Source organism: Rhinopithecus bieti, unplaced genomic scaffold, assembly GCF_001698545.2.
Source record: "Rhinopithecus bieti isolate Rb0 unplaced genomic scaffold, ASM169854v2 scaffold_26424, whole genome shotgun sequence".
NCBI lineage: Eukaryota > Metazoa > Chordata > Mammalia > Primates > Cercopithecidae > Rhinopithecus > Rhinopithecus bieti.
Window position 1 is genome coordinate 414,860 of NW_016811744.1, and position 22,878 is coordinate 437,737.

The 22,878-nt window shown below is 44.1% G+C and overlaps 1 protein-coding gene across 2 annotated transcripts in view; it reads left to right on the plus strand.

The window, feature by feature from the left end:
* The window catches only part of BLVRA (biliverdin reductase A), a 48,674-nt gene that overhangs the window by 22,109 nt on the left and 3,687 nt on the right, over positions 1-22,878 (plus strand). For both annotated transcript variants that reach the window (XM_017894931.1, XM_017894932.1), the window contains exons 3-6: positions 6,338-6,459; positions 9,624-9,743; positions 11,084-11,181; positions 19,692-19,799. In XM_017894931.1, the coding sequence (XP_017750420.1) occupies positions 6,338-6,459; positions 9,624-9,743; positions 11,084-11,181; positions 19,692-19,799 (448 nt within the window). The remainder of the gene's footprint in view (positions 1-6,337; positions 6,460-9,623; positions 9,744-11,083; positions 11,182-19,691; positions 19,800-22,878) is intronic.

Sequence of the window (22,878 nt, forward strand, 5' to 3'; positions counted from 1 at the left end):
AACCCCATCTCTACTAAAAAATACAAAAAAAAGGCCGGGCGCGGTGGCTCAAGCCTGTAATCCCAGCACTTTGGGAGGCCGAGACGGGCAGATCACGAGGTCAGGAGATCAAGACCATCCTGGCTAACACGGTGAAACTCCGTCTCTACTAAAAATACAAAAAAAAAACTAGCCGGGCGAGGTGGCGGGCGCCTGTAGTCCCAGCTACTCGGGAGGCTGAAGCAGGAGAATGGTGTAAACCCGGGAGGCGGAGCTTGCAGTGAGCTGAGATCTGGCCACTGCACTCCAGCCTGGGCGACAGAGCGAGACTCCGTCTCAACAACAACAACAACAACAAAAAAAACAAAAAAAATTAGCCGGGCATGGTGCGGGCACCTGTAGTCCCAGCTACTCAGGAGGCTGAGGCAGGAGAATGGCGTGAACCCGGGAAGCGGAGTTTGCAGTGAGCTGAGATTGCACCACTGCACTCCAGCCTGGGCGACAGAGCAAAACTCCGTCTCAAAAAAAAAAAAAAAAAAAAAAACCTGGGTGCTGCCAGGATTCCTAGAGCTACTGGCTTTTGCCCACAAGTTCAGAGGACAGCCCGTCAGGAAGGGTAGATAATTGGAGTTTAGCACAGAGCATGAAATCCAGGGCGCAATGGGACAACCAGGTTGAAATGTCTTGGGAATGCGGCCTGGAAGAGAGGATGGCCCATAGCTCAGGACGCTTGTGGTCTTTGACATAGAGGTGGTCATAGAAACCCTGAGAATGAGGGATCCCCATACTCTGGGGATATGGGGGAGAGAGAAGAATAGAGGGATGAGGATTGAGCTTTGGGAAATATATACCTCTTGGGCAAAATGAAGAAAGAAAGTGAAATGTGAAAAGAAAACCTTGGTGGCATGAGGTGAGAGAAGAAAGGAAGGAGTGAGTTTGAAGAAGGTCCAGGTAAGGGTTGTCCATGTCTGAAGTCCAGGAGCATGTGGCTGAGGAGAAGCCCTTGAATGTGGTGATGAGAAGGTCTTGGATGACCCATGGTGAAGCAGGGAGGCATGGGAGTGAAAACCAATTGCAGCAGGGCCAGGAGGGGTGAGAGGAGTCAGGAGCACTTGGGGTCATTGGATGGGGCAGGGCAGGGACAGGGGCAGCAGAGGATGCTAAGCACTGTAGAGGGAGCCCCAGGAAGGGAGGTAGGAGTGAGCCAAGGCGCTGTACACTGCAGAGTTCTCACCTTCTTGGAGCAACCCTCTGATATTTATGTCTGTTTTCAGTGGTTGTTTATATTTTAGATAATGAATACATTTGTGTGATTCTAAACTTTAAAGAAGAAAAAAAGAGAAAAAGATTTTCTGTGAGAAGCCCTCTTCCCTCCTATCCCTGTTTCCCAGCCACTCTGTTTTTCATGCTCCCAGCAAGACCATGTCGCCAGTTTCAGCGTTACAGGTTTCTGGGCTGTCCTTTCAAAGAGATTCTAAACATAGACAGTATGTTTTCTCTTTGGCTGCCACCCCTCCTGTTACTACACAGACTGTAGCATACAGTGCACACTAGCCTGTCCTTTGCTTCTTTCACCCGATAATCTATCTTGGAGACCAGTCCCTTTCAATACATAAAGGGCTTCCTTGTTCTTTTTTTTTTTTTTATAGCCATGTAATACTCTATTTCACAAGTCTATCGTAACTTTCATAGCCAGTCTGTTATAATGACATATAGACTGTTTCCATCTTTTGCTTGTTATAAGCAAGGCTGCAGTAAGCCTAAGTCACTTGACTTGTGTAGCTCTGTAGGACACATTCTTACTATTGGATTTACCAGAGCAAAGGGCATTTGCATTTTAATTTGTAGTAAGTATTTCCAAGTTGCTCTCCATAAATTAGGTTTTTCTGTCCCTCCTGCAACATATGAACATGTCTGTTTTCCCAGGCCAACCAATGAGTTGTTAAACTTCTTTTTAATTCTTGCAAATAGTGGATGAAAATGACTAGCTTGTTCTGTCTGACTGCCTGGACTCTCCTTCCACCTTTTCATCACCTGCCCTCGTGCCTCACACCTTGAAGTTTTTCTACAGTGATTTTACATTTTTCTTCTACCCTCTTTATCTCAAAAAAAAAAATTTTTTCTAAGTTGGCAGAGCACATTCCTAACTTTCTGTGAACTCCATTTTTGTGTCTGGAGTGCCAAACACCAGCTTCTCTGAGTCCAAGGGTGGAGGCGCAAGTTCATTCTGTGACTGTGATTTGGACCTGAGTGAGTTTTTTAGTCACTTTGCTGTTCTTATGTGTCATTTTCTGCTGTCTCAAAACTGCTCCTCTTCTTCATTCCTTAAATACCACCTCTATGGGGCTGTTTGTAGTGGCATCTTCCCAAAGGTTCAGGATAGCAGAGCACAGCAGACAACTGAAAATGGAATTGTAGATGTCCTGGTTTCTAGAAGTCCATTGCTCCCTCCTTTGCTAGGCATTTCTCACTGGCTCCCTTCTCTGCAGATTTCAGCCTTTTGCTAACCTGCATGCACTTTCCCCTTTCCTCTGCCTCCTACTGGTTCCTAGCCCCAAAGTTTTAGTTGCTACTACAGAGTGGTCTAGCCATCTCTGATTTGCAGTTTCCCTTCAGAACGCACCTTCAAGATCCCTCACGTAAAATGAAGAGGCTCACATTAAAAGGCCTAACAAGTGATTTTTCTCAAAAATAAAGCTCTTTCCCTAAGAGGAGCTTGACTATTAAGATACCAGTGTTTTCCCTCATATCTTTTTTTTTTTGAGATGAAGTGTTGCTCTGTCACCCAGGCTGGAGTGCAGTAGCGCAATCTTGGCTCACCGCAACCCCTGCCTCCCCGGTTTAAGCGATTCTCCTGCCTCAGGCTACCAAGTAGCTGGGGTTACAGGTACCTGCCACCACCATACCTGGCTAATTTTCTGTATTTTTAGTAGAGGCAGGGTTTCACTATGTTGGTCAGGCAAGTCTGGAACTCCTGACCTCAAGTGATCCACCCATCTCAGCCTCCTGGAGTGCTGGGTTTACAGACATGAGCCCCTGCACCTGGCCTTTCACCCATATCTTGTCCCTGCATGTCAGTTTTGCAAGGCAATAATATTGAAACCAAATCCTAAAGCAGTTTATAATTTAGCCTGACACACTGTGCAAGCCAGGTTTTGTATGCAAGTTTGTGTGTAGCATTAACTAATTAAATCTTAAAAAGCAGTTTGGCTTATTTATAGATAATAGAACTGTTTCTTAACCTTGTGGCTTTTTTTTTTAAGCTGGTAGAAGCATATACTGGTTATTATCTGGAATGTGGTAATTCGGTAACCTTAAGAATGCCATCAATATTTAACCTAATAAGGGGATTGCTGGTCTTTTTTTGATTGAAAGGGAAACAGATATTAATATTTTATCATGAATATGTATTTTGACTATACAGATTTCTCCAGAGGCTGTCTTACTGCTTTTTGGTAATTAGAAATTACGGGGGAAAAAAAAGAAGAAAAAAACTAGACTTGTAACCCAAAATGGACTTACTTGGTGAAATTGTCAGTTGTCAGTTGGGCACTGTGGCCACTCCTTCCTGTACTCTTCCCTGACTTCCAGAAGAGAAGCCAGGAACTAGGTCTCCCAGAGTCCCCTTTTATGTGTGAAGTCCGCTTGTTAGAAGCACTCCCAGGAAACTTGCAAGGCTGAATAAAGAGAGGCAGTTACTCATAGGAGACAGTTCCAGTCAGATGGGTGAGCCAAGGCTGGTGTACAGATTAGCAGCAGTGGGCAGTCAGGCTCTGTGAATCACTCTTCCCAAGCTGCAGGCTGAGAGAGGCTGAGATCCTTTCCAGACATCTTGGCGTCTGGGCAAGCTCTGGAGAATCTCTTGCTTCAATATTGAATTATATAGCAACAGTACGAGGTCTAGGAGAAAAGAAATGGAAGTCTACTATTGTCAGGTTCTTTATAGTATATGTGGAATAGCACATAATATTACTTTAAAGTAGACTATGGGCCGGGCACAGTGGCTCAAGCCTGTAATCCCAGCACTTTGGGAGGCCGAGACGGGCGGATCACCAGGTCAGGAGATCGAGACCATCCTGGCTAACACGGTGAAACCCCGTCTCTACTAAAAAATACAAAAAACTAGCCGGCCGTGGCGGCAGGCTCCTGTAGTTCCAGCTACTCGGAGGCTGAGGCAGGAGAATGGCATAAACCCGGGAGGCAGAGCTTGCAGTTAGCTGAGAACCGGCCACTGCACTCCAGCCCGGGCGACAGAGCGAGACTCCGTCTCAAAAAAAAAAAAAAAAAAAAAGTAGACTGTGGTAAGTAAAATATATAATATAAAACCCTTAACTTCTGAAAAAGAGTTACAGCTAATAGCCAACAAATGGGATAAAATGGAATCATAATAAATATTCTAATTAATCCAAAATAAGGCAGGAAAAGAGGGGGAAAAGAACAGATTGAACAAATAGCAAGATTTCTAGAGAATTTGGATGGAAACCCAACCATATCAATAATCACAATGTAAATTGTCTAAACGTTTCAACTAAAAGGCAGAGATTGTTAGATTGAGTAAAAAAAAAAAAGTAAGACCTAACTATATGCTGCCTACAAGAAACTAACTATAGATATGAAAACACACATAGATTAAATGTGAAAGGTTGGGGAAAAAATGTATTATGCTAACACTGATCAACAGAAATTGGGAATGGTTTGTTAATATCAGACAAAATAAATTATAGGGCAAAAAACATTACCAGGAATAAAAATGGTCATTTTAGAAAGATAAAGGGGTCAATTAATAAAAAAGACATAACCATCCTAAACATGTATGTATCTAATAATGGAGTTTTTAAATATGTGGGTCAAAACTGATAGAACTGAAAGAAGAAATACACAGTTATATACAATTATATTCAGAGATTTCAATATCCTCAATAATTGCTAGAGCAAGGAGACAGAAAATGAGGAAGGATATGGAAGAACTAAACAACACAATCAACCAACTTGATCTAACAGACTTATAGAACACTCCACCCAACAATAGTAGAATACAAATTCTTTTCAAGTGTGCCCAGACATTAACCAAGATAGACCACATCAAGGATCATAAAATCTCTCAATAAATCTAAAAGGATTCAAATCATTTAAAGAATGTTCTCTAACCATAGTGGGATTAAATGAGAAATCAGTAATAGGAAAACATTTGGCAAATCCCCAAACATTTGGAAGAAATCCTGGAAGAAGACAAGAGCAGTGGGCATAGGAAGAGGGGCAGTCAGTGGGAAATGGTGACAACTGGGTACAAAGGTGAAGAAAAGGGGCAAATCTGAGATGACATTCATGTTTCTATGCTCTGAGGCATCCAAGAAGTGAGTTTAAGGAATGCATGCAGATAATTTTTTTTTTTTTTGAGATAGAGTCTGGCTCTGTCACCCAGGCTGGAGTGCAGTGGCACGATCTTGGGTCACTGCAATCTCTGCCTCCCAGGTTCAAGCAATTCTCCTGCCTCAGCATCCCAAGTAGCTGGGATTACAGGCACCTGCCACCACGTCCTGCTAATTTTTGTATTTTTAGTAGAGACGAGGTTTCTCCATGTTGGCCAGGCTGGTCTCGAACTCCTGACCTCAAGTGATCCACCTGCCTCGGCCTCCCAAACTGCTGGGATTACAGGCGTGAGCCACCACGCCCAGTGCATGGAGATAATTTTTATCAGTTTTTATTATACTGAGTTGCTGTATAACTTAAAAGTCGGTTTGATTTTTCACTGTAATACTGTTCACATACAGCCTCCAGCAGTGCATTTAAATAATATTTAAGATACCACAGTGTCTTAAATGTGGAACTCAGAAGGCTGTAGTGAAGAGTAAAAGCCTATGGTTCCCACGCTGAGTAAGGTGACCAATCATGGTTTGCCCATTTGCCTCCTCTGCCAGCATCTGATGAAGAAGCTGTGCCCTCTGAATGTCTCCCAGCAGTATCAGATTCACATGTCTACTGGAAGAGGGACCCAGGGAGGGCAGAAGTACCAGGCCATGGGCTGGGTCTGGCTTAATGAGGAAAGCTCCCTCATTATTGGAGATGGGGCAGTAGAAGTGGAGAGCCAAATTGGGGGAACACTTTCTGTAGGTGCTCGGAAGGTTTTCAACCTAAAGACATGGTGGAGCACCTTCAGGAACAGGTTTTGGCAGGACTGACTTCTCTCCAAGCCCCCATTTCGGGGACTGTCTCATCCCATCCTGATGCCGTGGCTTCCTGTGTGTTCTGGGCTGGCTTCCATCTTGCTTGTCGGGACCCTGCCGGCTCCTTTATTTTGCTGTTCTCTGTTCAATGGCTTCAGTGTTTTCAAACTCCACCTTGGTCCCTTGTGTTTCAGCCCAAGAGGAAGTTTGGCGTGGTGGTGGTTGGTGTTGGCAGAGCCGGCTCCGTGCGGATGAGGGACTTGCGGAATCCACACCCTTCCTCAGCGTTCCTGAACCTGATTGGCTTTGTGTCCAGGTGGCTCACACTCTCTTTGTGCTTCACAATTTGTGGAAAGCCCAGTGAGGCAGATTAGCCGCAGGACATGGAGATTTTTCAGACCCAGGGCAGGGAGAGCCATCTCCTGACCGAGAATTGTGTTTAGGGTCAGCCCCACGAGATCTCAGGTTGGGATGGGTCTGGGAACTTAAGCTTGCCGGGCCTGCAGCTGGGATGCACAGTAGGTTGGCCTGGGGAGACTGGAAGACAGGCAGGAGGGTGAGCTCAAGGCTGACAGAGAAGGGGCACAGCCAACATATGTATGGGGCTTTGGCCTGAAAGGCTTTTGGTGTGCACCAGGGAATCCTGACATAGTCATCATGACAGCCGTCCTAGGTGGTTCTGGGCTCTACATGTGATATTTCCTTCTAGGTAGCGTTATCAACCCCCCAGTTTACAGATAAGGAGGCTGAACTACGGAAAGGTTAAGTAATCTGCCTGAGGTCACACAGCTGGAAAGTCTAAGAACTGAAGTTGAGCAGAAGTCTGTTTCCAAAGCCCATCTTTTAAACACTATGTGTTCTTTTCCCATTGGTAATTTTGAGCCTCACTTTTTTTTTTTTTTTTGAGACAGGGTCTCACTCTGTCACCCAACCTGCAGTGCAATGGTGCAATCACAGCTCACTGCAGTCTTGAACTTCTGGGCTCAAGTGATCCTCCTGCCTCAGCCTCCTGAGTAGCTGGGACTATAGACACACACCACCATGCCTGACTAATTTTTTTTTTTTTTTTTTTTGTAGAGACAGTTTCTCCCTATGTTGCCTAGACTGGTCTCAAACTCCTGGGGTCAAGTGTTCCTCCTGCCTCAGCCTCCCAAAGTGCTGAGATTACAGGCATGAGCCACCACACCCAGCCTCCCGCTTTTCTTTAAGGATTCATTTATCTCCAGTCAGAATCAAACTTACCACCTTGTTTCTTCTTCCCTGCCCCATGCTCAGCTCTTCCGCTCACCCCTATACACACGTACACACACACACACACCACTCACCAGACTAATCCTGTATAACATCATTTGTCAATATTAATCGTGAACTAGATACAGGCATCAGACTAATCCTGTGTAACATCATTTATCCATTTTAATTGTGGGCTAGGTGCAGGCACTGGGCTGGGCCTGGAGACATGGCAGTGAACAAGTTAGGCAACTCTTTTTCTAGTGCTTTGGAGACATCAGATAAATATTTACACAAAGCGTAAGTAACGATTGTGATGGTCCATGCAGAAGTTTTTTCATGTTTTTGTTCATGGGGCCATCCTCTTCCTGCCTGTCTCAAAACGTGGCCCCACTTTTAAGGATTTAAAATGGGCTTTGGGGCACCAAGGAGACCCAGGAGTGCTAGAATCTGCCCTTGGCCAGGCTTCTCCTCCCCATAAGATTCCAAGGACGCTGCACACAAATGGGAGAGCAAAGTTAAGATCAGGCAGCACAGTAACCCCCATCACACCCCTGTCTGGAGCTGGAACCATGCACAGCACTTGGGTTCAAGGCTGAAGTGGGACCTCTCCTTTTCCCTTAAGCCCCAGTCCTCTGCCAGTTGGCTTCCAGATCAGCTCAGTGGGAACAGGTACACTACCCAGGTTGTGTGGGAGGATGGCCAGGTCACACCCCTGCATGACAGCCCTGCCAGTACTCACACAGTTTCCCTCTTCACATACCCTTCCCCCCGACCTACCTGCTAAGTTCTACCACCTTCTCAGGAAGCCTTTTCTAGTGTATTCCTTTCCCTCCCTGAGTCTCCACCTCCTACTTCCAAGCACCACATTTCTCCTGGTAGTCTTGTGGTAGTGGTATGTATACATGTGTATGTGTGTGTGTGTGTGTGTGTGTGTGTGTGTGTTTCCTCTAGCAGACTGAGCTCATTGAAAGGCAAGGATTTTCATTTGTTCTCCATGATTTCTCCTACAGTGCCTAGTACCTAATAGGCAAACAATAAGTATTGCTGAAATTGAGCAATTTAGTTTGGGTGGCCCCATTAGAAGAAACCTAACATAATACTTTTTGGGAACTAAATTTCCCCAAATGCTTTCTGCCCGCTGCAGCTCAGCTGGAGCTCTGAGCTGGCTGAGGGCCTCCTGCTTGCTGGCTGTCCCACATTCTCCCATGACTCCCTTAGAGGGCTACTCTCCTGCCCCAGCCACTGCACTGGGCGGTGTATGGACTGCTGGGGCTTTGGCTCTTAGAACACTGCAGCTCCCCCATGCTCTAGAAGAGTCAGAAGGCCTTGGGTTGCCCTCCTGCCTCTGCTCCTGGTTAGTCAAGGCTATCACTGCCTATTATGTGCTAGGCACTGTAGGAGAAATCGTGGAGAACAAATTCCTCACCTTCCAATGAGCTCAGTCTGCCAGAAGGAGGAAGACACACACACACACATATGCGTACATACTGCTGGGCTTCGTTAGCTTAGCTATAAAGGAGCTTGAAGTCGTATGCCAGTTTGCACCCTAAATGTGTTAGTGTATTGGATTTGGATTAGGTTTGGTAGTCACAATGTTTGGCCAAGTGCTTGGAACTGGAAGTGACCATAGAGATCACTTCTCATGAGATAAAAGTAGATTGTTCCTTTTATTTTTGTCTTATATTATTTTTGAGGAGTCTTGCTCTGTCACCCAGGCTGGAGTGCTGTGGCGCAGTCTCAGCTCACTGCAACCTCCATCTCCCGGATGCAGGTGATTCTCCTGCCTCAGTCTCCCAAGTAGCTGGGATTACAGGCGTTCGCCACCACGCTTGGCTAACTTTTGTATTTTTTGTAAAGACAGGGTTTCACCATGTTGGCCAGGCTGGTCTTGAACTCCTGACCTCAAGTGATCCACCCGCCTCAGCCTCCCAAAGTGCTAGGATTACAGGCTTGAGCCACTGCACCCAGCTGTTTCTTTTATTTTAGAGATGAAGTAATTCAAGACGCTCACAGGTCATACAAGCTGTGAATGGTGCTGTTGGCACTCAGTGCCAGATCCCCTGACTTGAACCCTGAGGCTATTTTTCTCACTCCACAATGGAAAACAACCTGGAAGTGGGAGAGAAGAAACTCATTTCTTCATTTCTGGCAGCGGGTCACCAGGACCTTGTTGGGAGGAGGGGAGAAGGATGGTGCTCCTTTCTTCTGTCTACCATTGAGTTCCGTTTCTCTGTTACTCTGAAATAGAAGGGAGCTTGGGAGCATTGATGGAGTCCAGCAGATTTCTTTGGAGGATGCTCTTTCCAGCCAAGAGGTGGAGGTTGCCTATATCTGCAGTGAGAGCTCCAGCCATGAGGACTACATCAGGTGGGTTTTCCACACAGGCAGTCCTTGCCTTACACAGCAGTGCAGTACTGGAAAAATGAGCAAGCAAGCTAAAACACCCTGCAAAGGTGTCAGAAGAGTCAATGAGAAAATTACAGTTGCTCTGTGACCACAGAAATGTCAAAACATTAAGAAATTCTTATTGTTGGGTCTAAATATATAAGGAAATGAAAAAATAGTAAAATTAGTATTTAGTATGTGTAATTTGAAACATTAGAAACATTCAGAATTAAAATGTTTTATTTCTCTGTAAAAACCCATCGAGAGTAGTTTTTAACAGCAGTGGCCTCCTTCTTCTCACCAGACAGTTTAGGATGTGGAGCCAGCATCCTTGGCGAATTATACTCCTTTCTCAGTTTGGATCAGCTTCCAACGTTTTCTCCTTTGTATTTTCAATGTCATAAAATAACAGTGAGAGTTCCTTTAACCCTCAGGACCTGGCAGCTAACAGGGAAGTGCTAGCTGCCTTCCCCAGTCTAGCTTCCTTCTAGGTTCTTACAGCTGCTCCCACCATGCTGTTCCCACGGGTAAGATACTTCCTCTTTATCAGTCTAGCTCTAGAGTGGACAAAAACACCTTTCCTTGGCTTTCCTTAACCTTTTCTGGCACTAGAGTGTATTTCGTCAAGAAAAGTGATTCTGTCATAAGTCCCATGCTTATGAATATTTGTACCCTGGTATCCACAGAATGAAATCTGAACTGCTGAGCACAGAATTCTAGGTCCTTCACGGTCAGGCTCCCAGCTACTTTTCTGACATTATTATCTTCCACGGTCTGTAGCCCACTCCCCTGCCACACTGAAATTTGTCATTTGAACAAAGCCCCACAAATGCCCAAGCCCCAACATACAGTGTTCACAGTGAAATATACTCATCATGTTGCACCTGGAAAATGTCTGCTCATACTTTGAGACCCAATTCACAGGTCCTTAGTGAAATCTTTTCAGACTGCCTCAGGCAAAGCTAGCGCCGTGGGTTTTGTAGCCTTTATAGCTACCATGTGGTAATAGGAAATTTATTTGTTAATGTGTCTTTATTTCTCTTCCAGAGTAATTGGTAAATAGTACTTAGTTGAATAAATGAATGGTTGAATGTTCAAATTAACACATAACTAGAAAGTCATTCTGTCACAGGATAGTAGAAAACAATGTGGGATACAATTCTTCCTCCATATCCCGTGGCACTGACTCCTACCCCCAGTCATGACACATTCACACACAGAAACTCTCAGGCCTTTATAACATTCTGTTCTCTATTATGCAGAGCATTTTAGTGAAGCTTATTCGAAGTGTTCTTTCTCTGTATTTGTCTCGTGTACCAAAGGCAGTTCCTTAATGCTGGCAAGCACGTCCTTGTGGAATACCCCATGACACTGTCGTTGGCGGCCGCTCAGGAACTGTGGGAGCTGGCTGAGCAGAAAGGTAATGTACACTCTGTCTGGAATACAGACCCTCTTACCAAGAGTTTCTGCCTCCAGGATTTCTGTGATACCATCTTTATGCCTTTAAACCTTAACCCCGGCCGGGCGCGGTGGCTCAAGCCTGTAATCCCAGCACTTTGGGAGGCCGAGACGGGCGGATCACAAGGTCAGGAGATCGAGACCATCCTGGCTAACACGGTGAAACCCCGTCTCTACTAAAAAAATACAAAAAACTAGCCGGGTGGTGGGCGCCTGTAGTCCCAGCTACTCCGGAGGCTGAGGCAGGAGAATGGTGTAAACCCGGGAGGCGAAGCTTGCAGTGAGCTGAGATCCAGCCACTGCACTCCAGCCTGGGCGACAGAGTGAGACTCCGTCTCAAAAAAAAAAAAAAAAAAAAAAACCTTAACCCCATTTCAGATGTCTCCTCCTGGCTACACTGGCACTGTGGGCTCCCAACTACTTCCTCACCCCAACACCGTAAGCACTCATAGTGGAGGGCAGAAGGATGGGTGGGAAACTTTTGGTTAAAGCTTATCAGCTTATTTTACTCACTCTAAGGAAAAAATATGAATTAGTTTTCACCTATGCTTATGTCATGATATTATTTTGGCTTTATTCATGTGATACTTATATTGCTAAATGCTGGGATATCCTAAAAATGCTCAAATTAGAGAAACTGATTGTCTTACTTCCATAGTTGGTAGTTTTGTTGTTTCTAAACAGGAAAACCATTTATTAAATATTTAATATATGCTAGGAACTTAGAAACTCTGCTAAGCATTTCATATGTTATTTTGCTTAATTCTTCTAGAAACCCTTGGAGGTATATATTTTCTCTAGATTCTGTATAGAAAAACATGGTTCAAAGAAGTTAATTTGTGGCAGATCACAAAGCTAATGACATGACGACTAAACGGGAGGTAGAGATTTGAATCAAATCCTACTGGGCTCTTAAGTTCACATTTGTTCCCCTAAGCCATACTACCCTCCAGAAGGGAGAAATTAAGACTTTCCCAGACCAGGCGCAGTGGCTCATGCCTGTCATCCCAGCACTTTGGGAGGCCAAGGAACTCAGGACAACCCTGGGCAACATAATAAGACCCTGTTTCTACAAAAATCTTTTACAACTTTTTTTTTTTTTTTTTGGTGGGGGACAGAGTCTTGCTATGTCACCCAGGCTGGAGTTCAATGGCACCATCTCAGCTCACTGCAACCTCCGCCTCCTGGGTTCAAAGAATTCTCCTTCCTCAGCCTCCTGAGTAGCTGGGATTACAGGCGCCCACCACCATGCCCAGCTGATTTTTGTATTTTTAGTAGAGGTGGGGTTTCACGATGTTGGCCAGAATGGTCTCGAACTCCTGACCTCATGATCCACCCACCTCGGCCTCCCAAAGTGCTGGCATGAGCCACCGTGCCCGGCGTACAAAATTTTTAATTACAAGAAGAAAAAAAAAGACTCAGCTGGGCACAGTGGCTCACACCTGTAATCCCAGCACTTTGGGAGGCTCTGATGGGTAGATTATTTGAGCCCAGGAGTTTGAGACCAGCCTGGGCAACATGGCGAAACCCCATCTCAACTGAAAATATGAAAATTAGCTGGGTGTGGTGGTGCACCCCTGTAGTCCCAGCTACTTAAAAGTTCACTTGAACCTTGGGAGGTTGAGGCTGCAGTGAACCATGATCAGGCCACAGCAGTCTAGTCTGGACAACAGAGTGAGACCCTGTCTCAAAATAAAATAAAAATTATTTAAAAGACTTACCCAGACAAACAAAAACCAAGTGAGTTGATCACTACTAGACCTGCCCTACAGGAAATGCTAAAGGAGGTCTTTCAAGTTAAAGAAAACACTAGGCCGGGCGCGGTGGCTCAAACCTGTAATCCCAGCACTTTGGGAGGCCTAGACGGGCGGATCACGAGGTCAGGAGATCGAGACCGTCCTGGCTAACATGGTGAAACCCCATCTCTACTAAAAAATACAAAAAACTAGCTGGGCGAGGTGGTGGGCGCCTGTAGTCCCAGCTACTCGGGAGGCTGAGGCAGGAGAATGGCGTAAGCCCAGGAGGCGGAGCTTGCAGTGAGCTGAGATCTGGCCACTGCACTCCAGCCTGGGCGACAGAGCCAGACTCCGTCTCAAAAAAAAAAAAAAAAAAGAAAACACTAGACAGCAACACAAAAATATTGCTCTCTGGTAAAGGTAAATACAAAGACAAATACAGACTTCCGTAGTATTCTAATGTTGACATATAAATCACTTTAGGCCAGGCGCAGTGGCTCAAGCCTATAATCCCAGGAATTGGGGAGGCCTAGGCAAGCAGATCATTTGAGGTCAGGAGTTCAAGACCATCCTGGCCAACCTGGTGAAATCCCATCTCTACTAAAAATAAAAAAATTAGCTGGGTGTGGTGGCACATGTCTGTAGTCACAGCTACTCAGGAGGCTAAGGCAGGAGAATTGCTTGAACCTGGGAGGCGGAGGTTGCAGTGAGCTGAGATTGTGTGACTGCACTCCAGCCTGGGTAACACTGTGAAATTCTATCTCTAAATAAATAAATAAATATCATTTTAAATGCTGGTATAGAATTTAAAAGACAAAAACAAAATACAAATTTAATGGATGTATAATATAAAAAGATGTAATTGGTAACATTAATAACAAATGGGGGGTCGGAGATATAAAGGAGTAGAATTTTGTATGTGAAGAATTTTGTATTTGAAGTTAAGTTATTAGCAGTTTAAAATAGATTGTGCAGTCGGGTGTGGTGGCTCATGCCTGTCATCCCAGCACTTTGGGAGGCTGAGGCTGGTGGATCACCTGAGGTCAGGATTTCAAGACGAGCCTGGACAACATGGTAAAACTCCGTCTCTAATAATAATACAAAAATTAGCTGGGCCTGGTGGCGTGTGCCTGTAATCCCAGCTACTCCAGAGGCTAAGGCGTGAGAATCGCTTGAATGCAGAAGGTGAAGGTTGCAGTGAGCCAAGATTGCACCATTGCACTTTAGCCTGGGCGACAGAGTGAGACTTCATCTCAAAAATTAAATACATAAATAAATAAATAAATATTATAGATTGTGCCTGTAATCTCAGCACTTTGGGAGGCCGAGGCGGGTGAATCACCTGAGGTCAGTAGTTCAAGACCAACCTGGCCAACATGCTGAAACCCCATCTCTACTAAAAATACAAAAATTAGCCGGGTGTGGTGGTACACACATGTAGTCCCAGCTACTAGGGAGGCTGAGGCAGGACAATTGCTGGAACCCAGGAGGCAGAGGTTGCAGTGAGGGAGATCGCACCACTGCACTCCAGCCTGGGCAACAGAGCGAGACTGTTCAAACAAAACAATGCAAAACTGATGAGATGTAATGAAAGCAGTACTAAGAGAGAAGTGGATAGTTGTAAATGCTTACATTAAACAAGAAGAAAGATCTCAAATCAACATCCTAACTTTACATTTCAAGGGACTAGGAAAAGAAGAGCAAACTCAATCGAAAATTAGCAGAAAAAAGCAAGTAAATATTAGAACATAAATAAAATAGAGAGTAGAAAAGCAATAGAAAAAAAAAACAACAAAACCAAGTGTTGGTTTTTTTGAAAAAAATCCATAAAATTGACAGAATTTTAGCAGATTAAGAAAAAAACAGTCAGCTGGGCACAGTGGCTCACGCCGGTAATCCCAGCACTTCAGGAGGCCAAGGAGGGCAGATCACGAGGTCAAGAGTTCAAGACCAGCCTGGCCAAAATTGTGAAACCCCATCTCTACTAAAAATACAAAAATTAGCCAGGCATGGTGGCACGTGCCTATAGTCCCAGCTACTCAGGAGGCTGAGGCAGGAGAATCACTTGAACCCAGGAGGTGGAGGTTGTGGTGAGTGGAGGTTGTGGTGAGCTGAGATTGCACTACTGCACTCCATCTAGCCTGGGCAACAGAGCAAGACTGTCTCACAAAAAAATAAAAAGGCCAGGCATGGTAGCTCATGCCTGTAATCCCAGCACTTTGGGAGGCCGAGGCGGGCGGATCTGAGGTCAGGAGATCGAGACCATCCTGGCTAACATGGTGAAACCCTGTCTCTGCTAAAAAAAAAAAATACAAAAAAATTAGCTGGGTGTGGTGGCGGGCACCTATAGTCCCAGCTACTTGGGAGGCTGAGGCAGGAGAATGGCGTGAACCCAGGAGGCGGAGCTTGCAGTGAGCAGAGACCGTGCGCCACTGCACTCCAGCCTGGGCAACAGAGCGAGACTCCGTCTCCACAAAAAAAAAAAGAAAAAAAAAATTAAAGACTCAAACTAAAGTCAGAAGCGAAAGAGGAGACTTTACAGCCAATGCTGCTGAAATAAAAAGGATTATGAGACTACAATGAGCAGTTATACAATTGTTATACTCCAACAATCGGATAACCTAGAAAGGGATAAATACCTAGTAGCATATAACCTACTAAGACTGAATCATGAAGAAACAAAAATCTGAACAGATTTATAACTAGTAAGGAGATTGAATCAGTAATTAAACACCTCCCAATAAAGAAAAGCCTAAAACCAAATGGCTTCACTGGAGAACTCTGCCAAGTGTTTCAGTGTCTTCAAAAAGTGGTCCCAGGAAAACAGGATATCCACATGCAAAAGAATGAAGTTGGACACTTACCTTACACCACATTTAAAAATCACTCAAATGAATTAAAGAACTAAATTTAAGACCTAAAACTATAATATTGTTAGAAGAAAACATGGGAAAGCATCATGACATTGGATTTGGCAATAATGTCTTACATACAACATCAAAAATGCAGGCAAAAAAAGCAAAAACAGACAAATGGACTAATCAAACTTAAAACCTTCTGTGCCTCAAAGGAAGCAATCATCCGGGTGAAAAAGCAGTGTCCGTAATGGGTGAAGATATCTGCAAATCTTATCTTTGATAAGAAATCAGTATCCAGAATGTCTAAAGAACTCTACAACTCAACAACAACAAACAAACCAAATAAACTGATTTTAAAATGGGCAAAGGACTTGGATAGACATTTTTCTGAAGAGATTATACAGACGGTAAATAATCATATGGAAAGATGCTCAATACCACTAATCCTTATAGAAATGCAAATCAAATCCACAACCACATCAGTCAGCAGCCATCAACATGGAAGCAAGACCTTCCTCCAGCAAAAAGATGGAGGATCAGATGGTAGCATTTTTTGTTTGTTTGTTTTTATTTTTTGGTTTTTTAAGACAGTCTTGCCCTGTTGCCTAGGCTTGAGTGCAGTGGCGCAATCTCAGTTCACTGCAGCCTCTACCTCCTGGGTTCAAATGATTCTTGTGCCTCAGCCACCTGAGTAACTGGGATTATAGGTGCACACCACCACGCACAGCTAATTTTTCTATTTTTAGCCGAGATGGGGTTTCACCATGTTGGCCAGGCTGGTCTCGAACTCCTGGCCTCAAGTGATCCACCCGCCTGAGCTTCCCAAAGTGCAGGAATTACAGGCATAGGCCACCATGCCCAGCTCAATAATGTATTTTTAAATTAAGGTATATACATTGTTTTCCTAAACATGGTGTTATCACATACTTAACAAACTACTATATAGTATAAACATAACTTGTATATGCACCGAGAAACTAAAATATTCATGTGACTCCCTTTATTGCAATATTCACTTTATTGTGGTGGTCTGGAATGAAACATGCAGAATCTCTGAGGTATGCACGTAACCACATACAACCATCAAAATCTGGAAAGTGGCACTGGTACATTACAACAATCTAATCCTCAAGCCTCATTCAAATTTCACCAGTTGTCCCAATAACATTCTTTATGGCAAAATGACTGAGTTCAAAATCATGTATTATCTTTTGTTGACATGTCACTTTTAGTGTCCTTCATTCTGGACAGTTCCTCCGTCTTTTCTTGACAATTATAAATATTACAGTTAGTTATTGTGTAAAATGTCCCTAAATTTGAATATATCTGATGTTTCTTCATGATTAGATGGGGTATGCATCTTTCACAGAAATATTATGGAAGCGGCCAGGCACAGTGGCTCACGCCTGTAAACCTAGCACTTTGGGAGGCCAAGGCCGGGAATTACTTGAGGTCAGGAGTTCAAAACCAGCCTGGCCAACACTGTGAAACCGTCTCTACTAAAAATACCAACAAAATTAGCCAGGCATGATGTGGGCACCTGTAATCCCAGCTACTTGGGAGGCTGAGGCAGGAGAATTTCTTGAACCCGGGAGGCAGAGGTTGCAGTGAGCCGAGATCACATCACTGTACTCCAGCCTGGGTGACAGAGCGAGACTCCATCTCACACACACCAAAAAAAAGGAAACGATGCTGTTTTTCACATTGTGTTCTGTCAGGTAACATCCTTTATCAGTTCATCTAATTACTAATGATATAACTTCATTAGGTGGTATCTGACAGGCTTTTCCACTGAAAGTTCCTTTTTTTCCCTTTGTAATGAGTGATTATTTTGTGAGAAGGTAGTTTATAACTAGTTAAATACCCATTCTCATCACACTTTCTGATATTCATTTATTATTTTATGTCAGTAGGAACTCATGGCTTTGTTTTTCTATTCAGTACTGTTGTTACTTTTTATTATTCATATTGATGTCCACATTGTTCCAAATTTGCTCAGTGGTGAACCTCTTCCTGCCAGCTCCCTTGTCATTTTGTTATGTTTCCATTATTCTTTGAATTCTTGCTTTCTGGCACAAAGTGGTTAAGGCTCATCTTGTACTTTCCCTGTCTCAGCCTTGGAATTAGTCAGTTCTCCAATGGCTAGTAACGTTTTGATGGCAAGATTGGACACTGGGTGTGCTTATGGCTTTGGGCTATCTCTGCAAGCCCTTGCAGTGAACAGACCTGGGGATATATGGATACGGATGTGTGTGTGTACTGTGGTTACCATGTGTGTTTATCACAATCAGGCATTGAGTGAATGACAGAAAAACAACCAAAGACACAGTTGAAAAATTCATAGTTTCTTTAATAACCATGGATATGGAAACACAGAGACTGTTACATAGTGCTGGGGAAAATACAACATGTTCCCCAGAGTTTCATGGCAGTGGGGGTGGGAGGCGGTGGGCGAAACTACCTGCGAGAAGAAAAGCTTCTACTTATTGCGAAGCATTTTGTGCCATTTAGTTGTTGCAAAGCCATTTTGTGCCAGAAAGCTTCTACGTATCACAAGAAGTTCTCTTTGCCACATTCACATCTTAGGGAGTGGGTGGGAAGGACCCCATCCTCCCACACACCTGATATTTCTGGAGACTCCTGCGACAGACATCCTCCACGTTCCTGAGGTGCAGGACAAGCCCAGAGCATTTGGCAGCATTTGCTATGAAGCTGGGTTAGACAAAGGCAACTGTCCCAGGAGCATCTCCCACTGGCCCAGATTTCTGTTTCAGTGAAACTGTAGATCATAACCACACTTTGTACTTAATCACAAAATAGTTCTGGTGCTTTAGGAAGCTTCTGGCCTAGAAATGAAAAAAATTTTATAGAGCAAAAAAAATTGTTAACAGCTTTCTTTTATAATCCAAAATTTATTTTATTTTATTAATTTTTTTCTTTTTTGAGACAGACTGGAGTGCAGTGGCACGATCTTGGCTCACGGCAATGTCCACCTCCCAGGTTCAAGTGATCTTCCCAGTGCAGCCTCCCAAGTAGCTGGGACTACAGGTGCATGCCACCATACCCAGCTAAATTTTTGTATTTTTTGTAGAGGCCAGGTTTTGCCATGTTGCCCAGGCTGGTCTCAAACTCCTGAGCTTAGGCGATCCTCTTGCCTTGACCTCCCAAAGTGCTAGGATTACAGGCATGAGCCATGATGCCTGGCCACGTTCTTACTCTGTTAGATTTTTATGTCTAGAACAGTAGCTAACTCTCTCCTGGCCCACAGATACATCACTGATCTCATCTTGCCTTTGGACATGGGTAGATACCATATTGTTCTCTTAGATTTTCATTTCATTTCTCAGGTTTTCATTTCATTAATTTCTCTTTTTTTCTTTTTCTTTTTGAAATGGAGTCTCACTGTGTCGCCCAGGCTGGAGTGCAGTGATGCCATCTTGGCAACTGCAACTTCCACCTCCCAGGTTCTAGCGATTCTCCTGCCTCAGCCTCCTAAGTAGCTGGGCTTACTGGTGCCCCCCACCACACCTGGGTAATTTTTGTATTTTTAATAGAGACAGGGTTTCACCATGTTGGCCGGGCTGGTCTGGAACTCCTGACCTCAGGTGATCCGCCAGCCTTGGCCTCCCAAAGTACTGGGATTACAGGCATGAGCTACTGTGCCTGGCCTTCATTTCATTCATTTCTGTTGTAAGCTTAGAAGTGGCAGCCTCTTCAGCTGGGGTGGGTGACAGTGGTAGGGAGGCAATCCTGGCCGTGTGCCCAGGGCAGTTATCAGTGCTTCATGTCCTGTGTTAGGGGATGACAGAGTACACTCCGGGATGCACACCGAGACACAACTGACAACTGCCCTTTTTATTCCGTTTTTGTCATTACAGGAAAAGTCTTGCACGAGGAGCATGTTGAACTCCTGATGGAGGAATTTGCATTCCTGAAAAAAGAAGTGGTGGGGAAAGACCTGCTGAAAGGGTCACTCCTCTTCACAGGTCAGTGCTAAGTGGGATCACAGGTCACGTGTGAGGTCCAAAGACCAGCCAGATTCTTTCCTGGCTCTCTAGTATGGGAGCTTATATTCATTTCTGCTCAAGACTCTCTGACTCAGGGCCAATTTAATTTTCCCAGATGGGATTTAATTGCTTGGTGGCCCTTGGGTAAAGAGTAGATTAGAAATCTCAAGCTTATTTATGCTCTGTCCCAATCTATTAACTAGTTGGAGATTGTTTTTCAACAGGAAGTTGTACATTAAAACTCTTTTAAAAGGACTGAGAGGTAGATGCTCGGAGAGGAGAACATTTTCATACTTCCTTGAGAGGAGAACATTTTTATACTTCCTTGCAAAACAAATATAATATGAAGAGTTCTCTTCCTCCTCTAGCAAGTTATAAGGGTGTTGGCGGCAACCACAATTTTTTTTTTTTTTTTTTTTTTTTTTTTTTTGGCCAAAGTCTTACTCTGTTGCCCAGGCTGGAGTGCAGTAGTGCAGTCATAGCTCACTGTAGCCTCAATCTCCCAGGCTCAAGCAGTCCTCCCACCTCAGACTTCCAAGCAGCTAGAACCACAGGTGTGCGCCACAACACCCAGCTAATTTAAAAATTTTTGTAAACAGTGTCTCTCTATGTTGTCCAGCCTGGTCTCAAACTCCTGGGCTCAAGTGATCCACCTGTCTCGACCTCCCAAAGTGCTAGGATTACAGGCATGAGCCGCCGTACCCAGCTGACCACAGTATCTGATCTGCTGTATATGTAGCTGTTTACTTGATGTTGGTCACTCTTTGAGCAGCTCCGTTAGCAATAGGAAATGGGCATGCAGGAAGCTCCTGCTCTTGTGGTCACTTTTGGATGGGCTCCTTCTCTGACTATATCGTTGGGCACCTGAGCCACCATTCCTGAGGGCTTTCATTACAGAAAGGAGACCCTGGGGGACATGGCCTTGCATTTTTGCCTAGTAAAGCCACTGATACATAGTAGAACCTCATTTCAAAATCTGTCTTCATCCTTGAAAATGGTAATGTGAGTACAAACCATTAATTTGTACAAGAAACCATATTAAGTATGTGATGTGCATTATCTTAATCCATATGACAATCCTATAAAGTGGTATTCACTGCCCCCATTATACAGATAAACTGAAGCTCAAAGACATGAGTGACTTCACAGAGGCAATGTAGCGGTCATGAGACAGAGCTGGATTGGAGCTCAGCTCTCTAAGTGGCTGGAACTGTTGTGGGTGGCCGCTTAGTATTCTGTCTGAAGAACTAGGCTGGGCACAGTGGCTCATGCCTGTAATTCCAGCATTTTGGGAGGCTGAGGCAGGTGGATCACCTGAGGTCAGGAGTTCAAGACCAGTCTGACCAACATGGTGAAACACCATCTTTACTAAAAACATACAAAAATTAGTCGGGCATGGTGGCATGCACCTGTAATCTCAGCTACTTGAAAGGCTGAGGCAAGAAAATCGCTTTAACCCAGGAGACAGAGGTTGTAGTGAGCCGAGATCACGCTACTGCACAGCCTAGGTGACAACGAGACTCAGTCTCAAAAACAAACAAACAAACAAAAAAAAAAACAAAAAAGAACTAGAGCAGACAGTAACCAGCCCTGGGGAAGTCTTTTTATTTTGTAAGTTTGATACTTAGGCCCTAGTGATTTCAAACTATATTGTCTATGAAAATTTTAATTTTTGTTTGGATTTATATATAACATTACTTTTTAAGAATATACTCATTGTTATTAGTCATTGTTTTCAGTGAATATCAAGGCCATAAGAAATGTTTTGTTTATAATGTGATGTAACAGATATGAAGTCTTTTAAACTTAGGTTATGTTTAAGATTTTGGCTGGAGGCAGACGGGAGCAGTATCTTGACCAAATGGATTTCTCACACCAATACTCTTTTTTATATTTATATATATATTTTTTGAGATAGGGTGTCACTCTGTCATCCAGGCTGGAATGCAGTGGTACAATTATGACTCACTGCAGCCTCGAACTCCTCAGGCCCAGATGATACTCCCACCTTAGCCTCCTGAGTAGCTGGGGCAGCAGGTGTGCACCACCATACCTGCCTAATTTTGTGTGTGTTTTTTGTAGAGACAGAGTCTTGCTATGTTGCCTAGGCTGGTCCTGAACTCCTGGGCACAAGCTATCTGCCAGCCTTGGCATCACAAAGTGCTGGTATTATAGGCATGAGCTACTGTACTCGGCCTTTTTAGGCTTACTGCAACCTCCACCTCCCAGGCTCAAGTGATTCTCCTGCCTCAGTCTCCCGAGCAGCTGTTACCAGCACCTGTCACCATGCCTGGGTAATTTTTGTATTTTTTTTTAGTAGAGATGGGGTTTGCCATGTTGGCCAGGCTAGTCTCGAACTCCTGACCTCAAGTGATCCACTCACCTTGGTCTCCCAAAGCGCTGGGACTACAGGCATGAGCTACCACGCCTGGCCCCAGTACTCTTTTGAGTATACTTTTTTGTTCACAAGATTAGGAAGACTAAGAAAACATTTAACATTGTATCAATTTTCTTGATACTGAAATAGCTCAAAGGTATTACCATTTTCTCCATACCTACACACCTTATTGCCACTTACACATTGGGTAGTTATAAGAATACAGGCTTGTGGGGCTAAAATATCTTGATTCTTCTACTTTTACCAGACTACTTTAAATCATTAATTAAAAAGGATATATATGTATGTATATGTAGGTATGTGTTTTGTGTGTGTGTGTGTATGTATGTGTATCTACATATGTGTACATAGATATATATATTAGAATCCTGAAACTTTTTTATTATCCTGTTTGGCTGGATTGACTGCTGTTTCCAGTATAATGTTTTACTAAAACTGAATTTAATAAACGGGAAAAGACAGAGATGCTTTTATGATAGAGTTTAAATTCAGCCACCTGAGTTTTCATCAGTATCATTAATCACCTTGCCCGCCTACCACATAAGGCAGGGTCCCATTGTGCTGATCACTCAGCCACACCTTTTCACATCCCCGCCAGCCCCGGCCCAGGGCCCCCCTCTCCACCTGGCATTCTTGCTTCCCAGTTTCCACAACATTTGT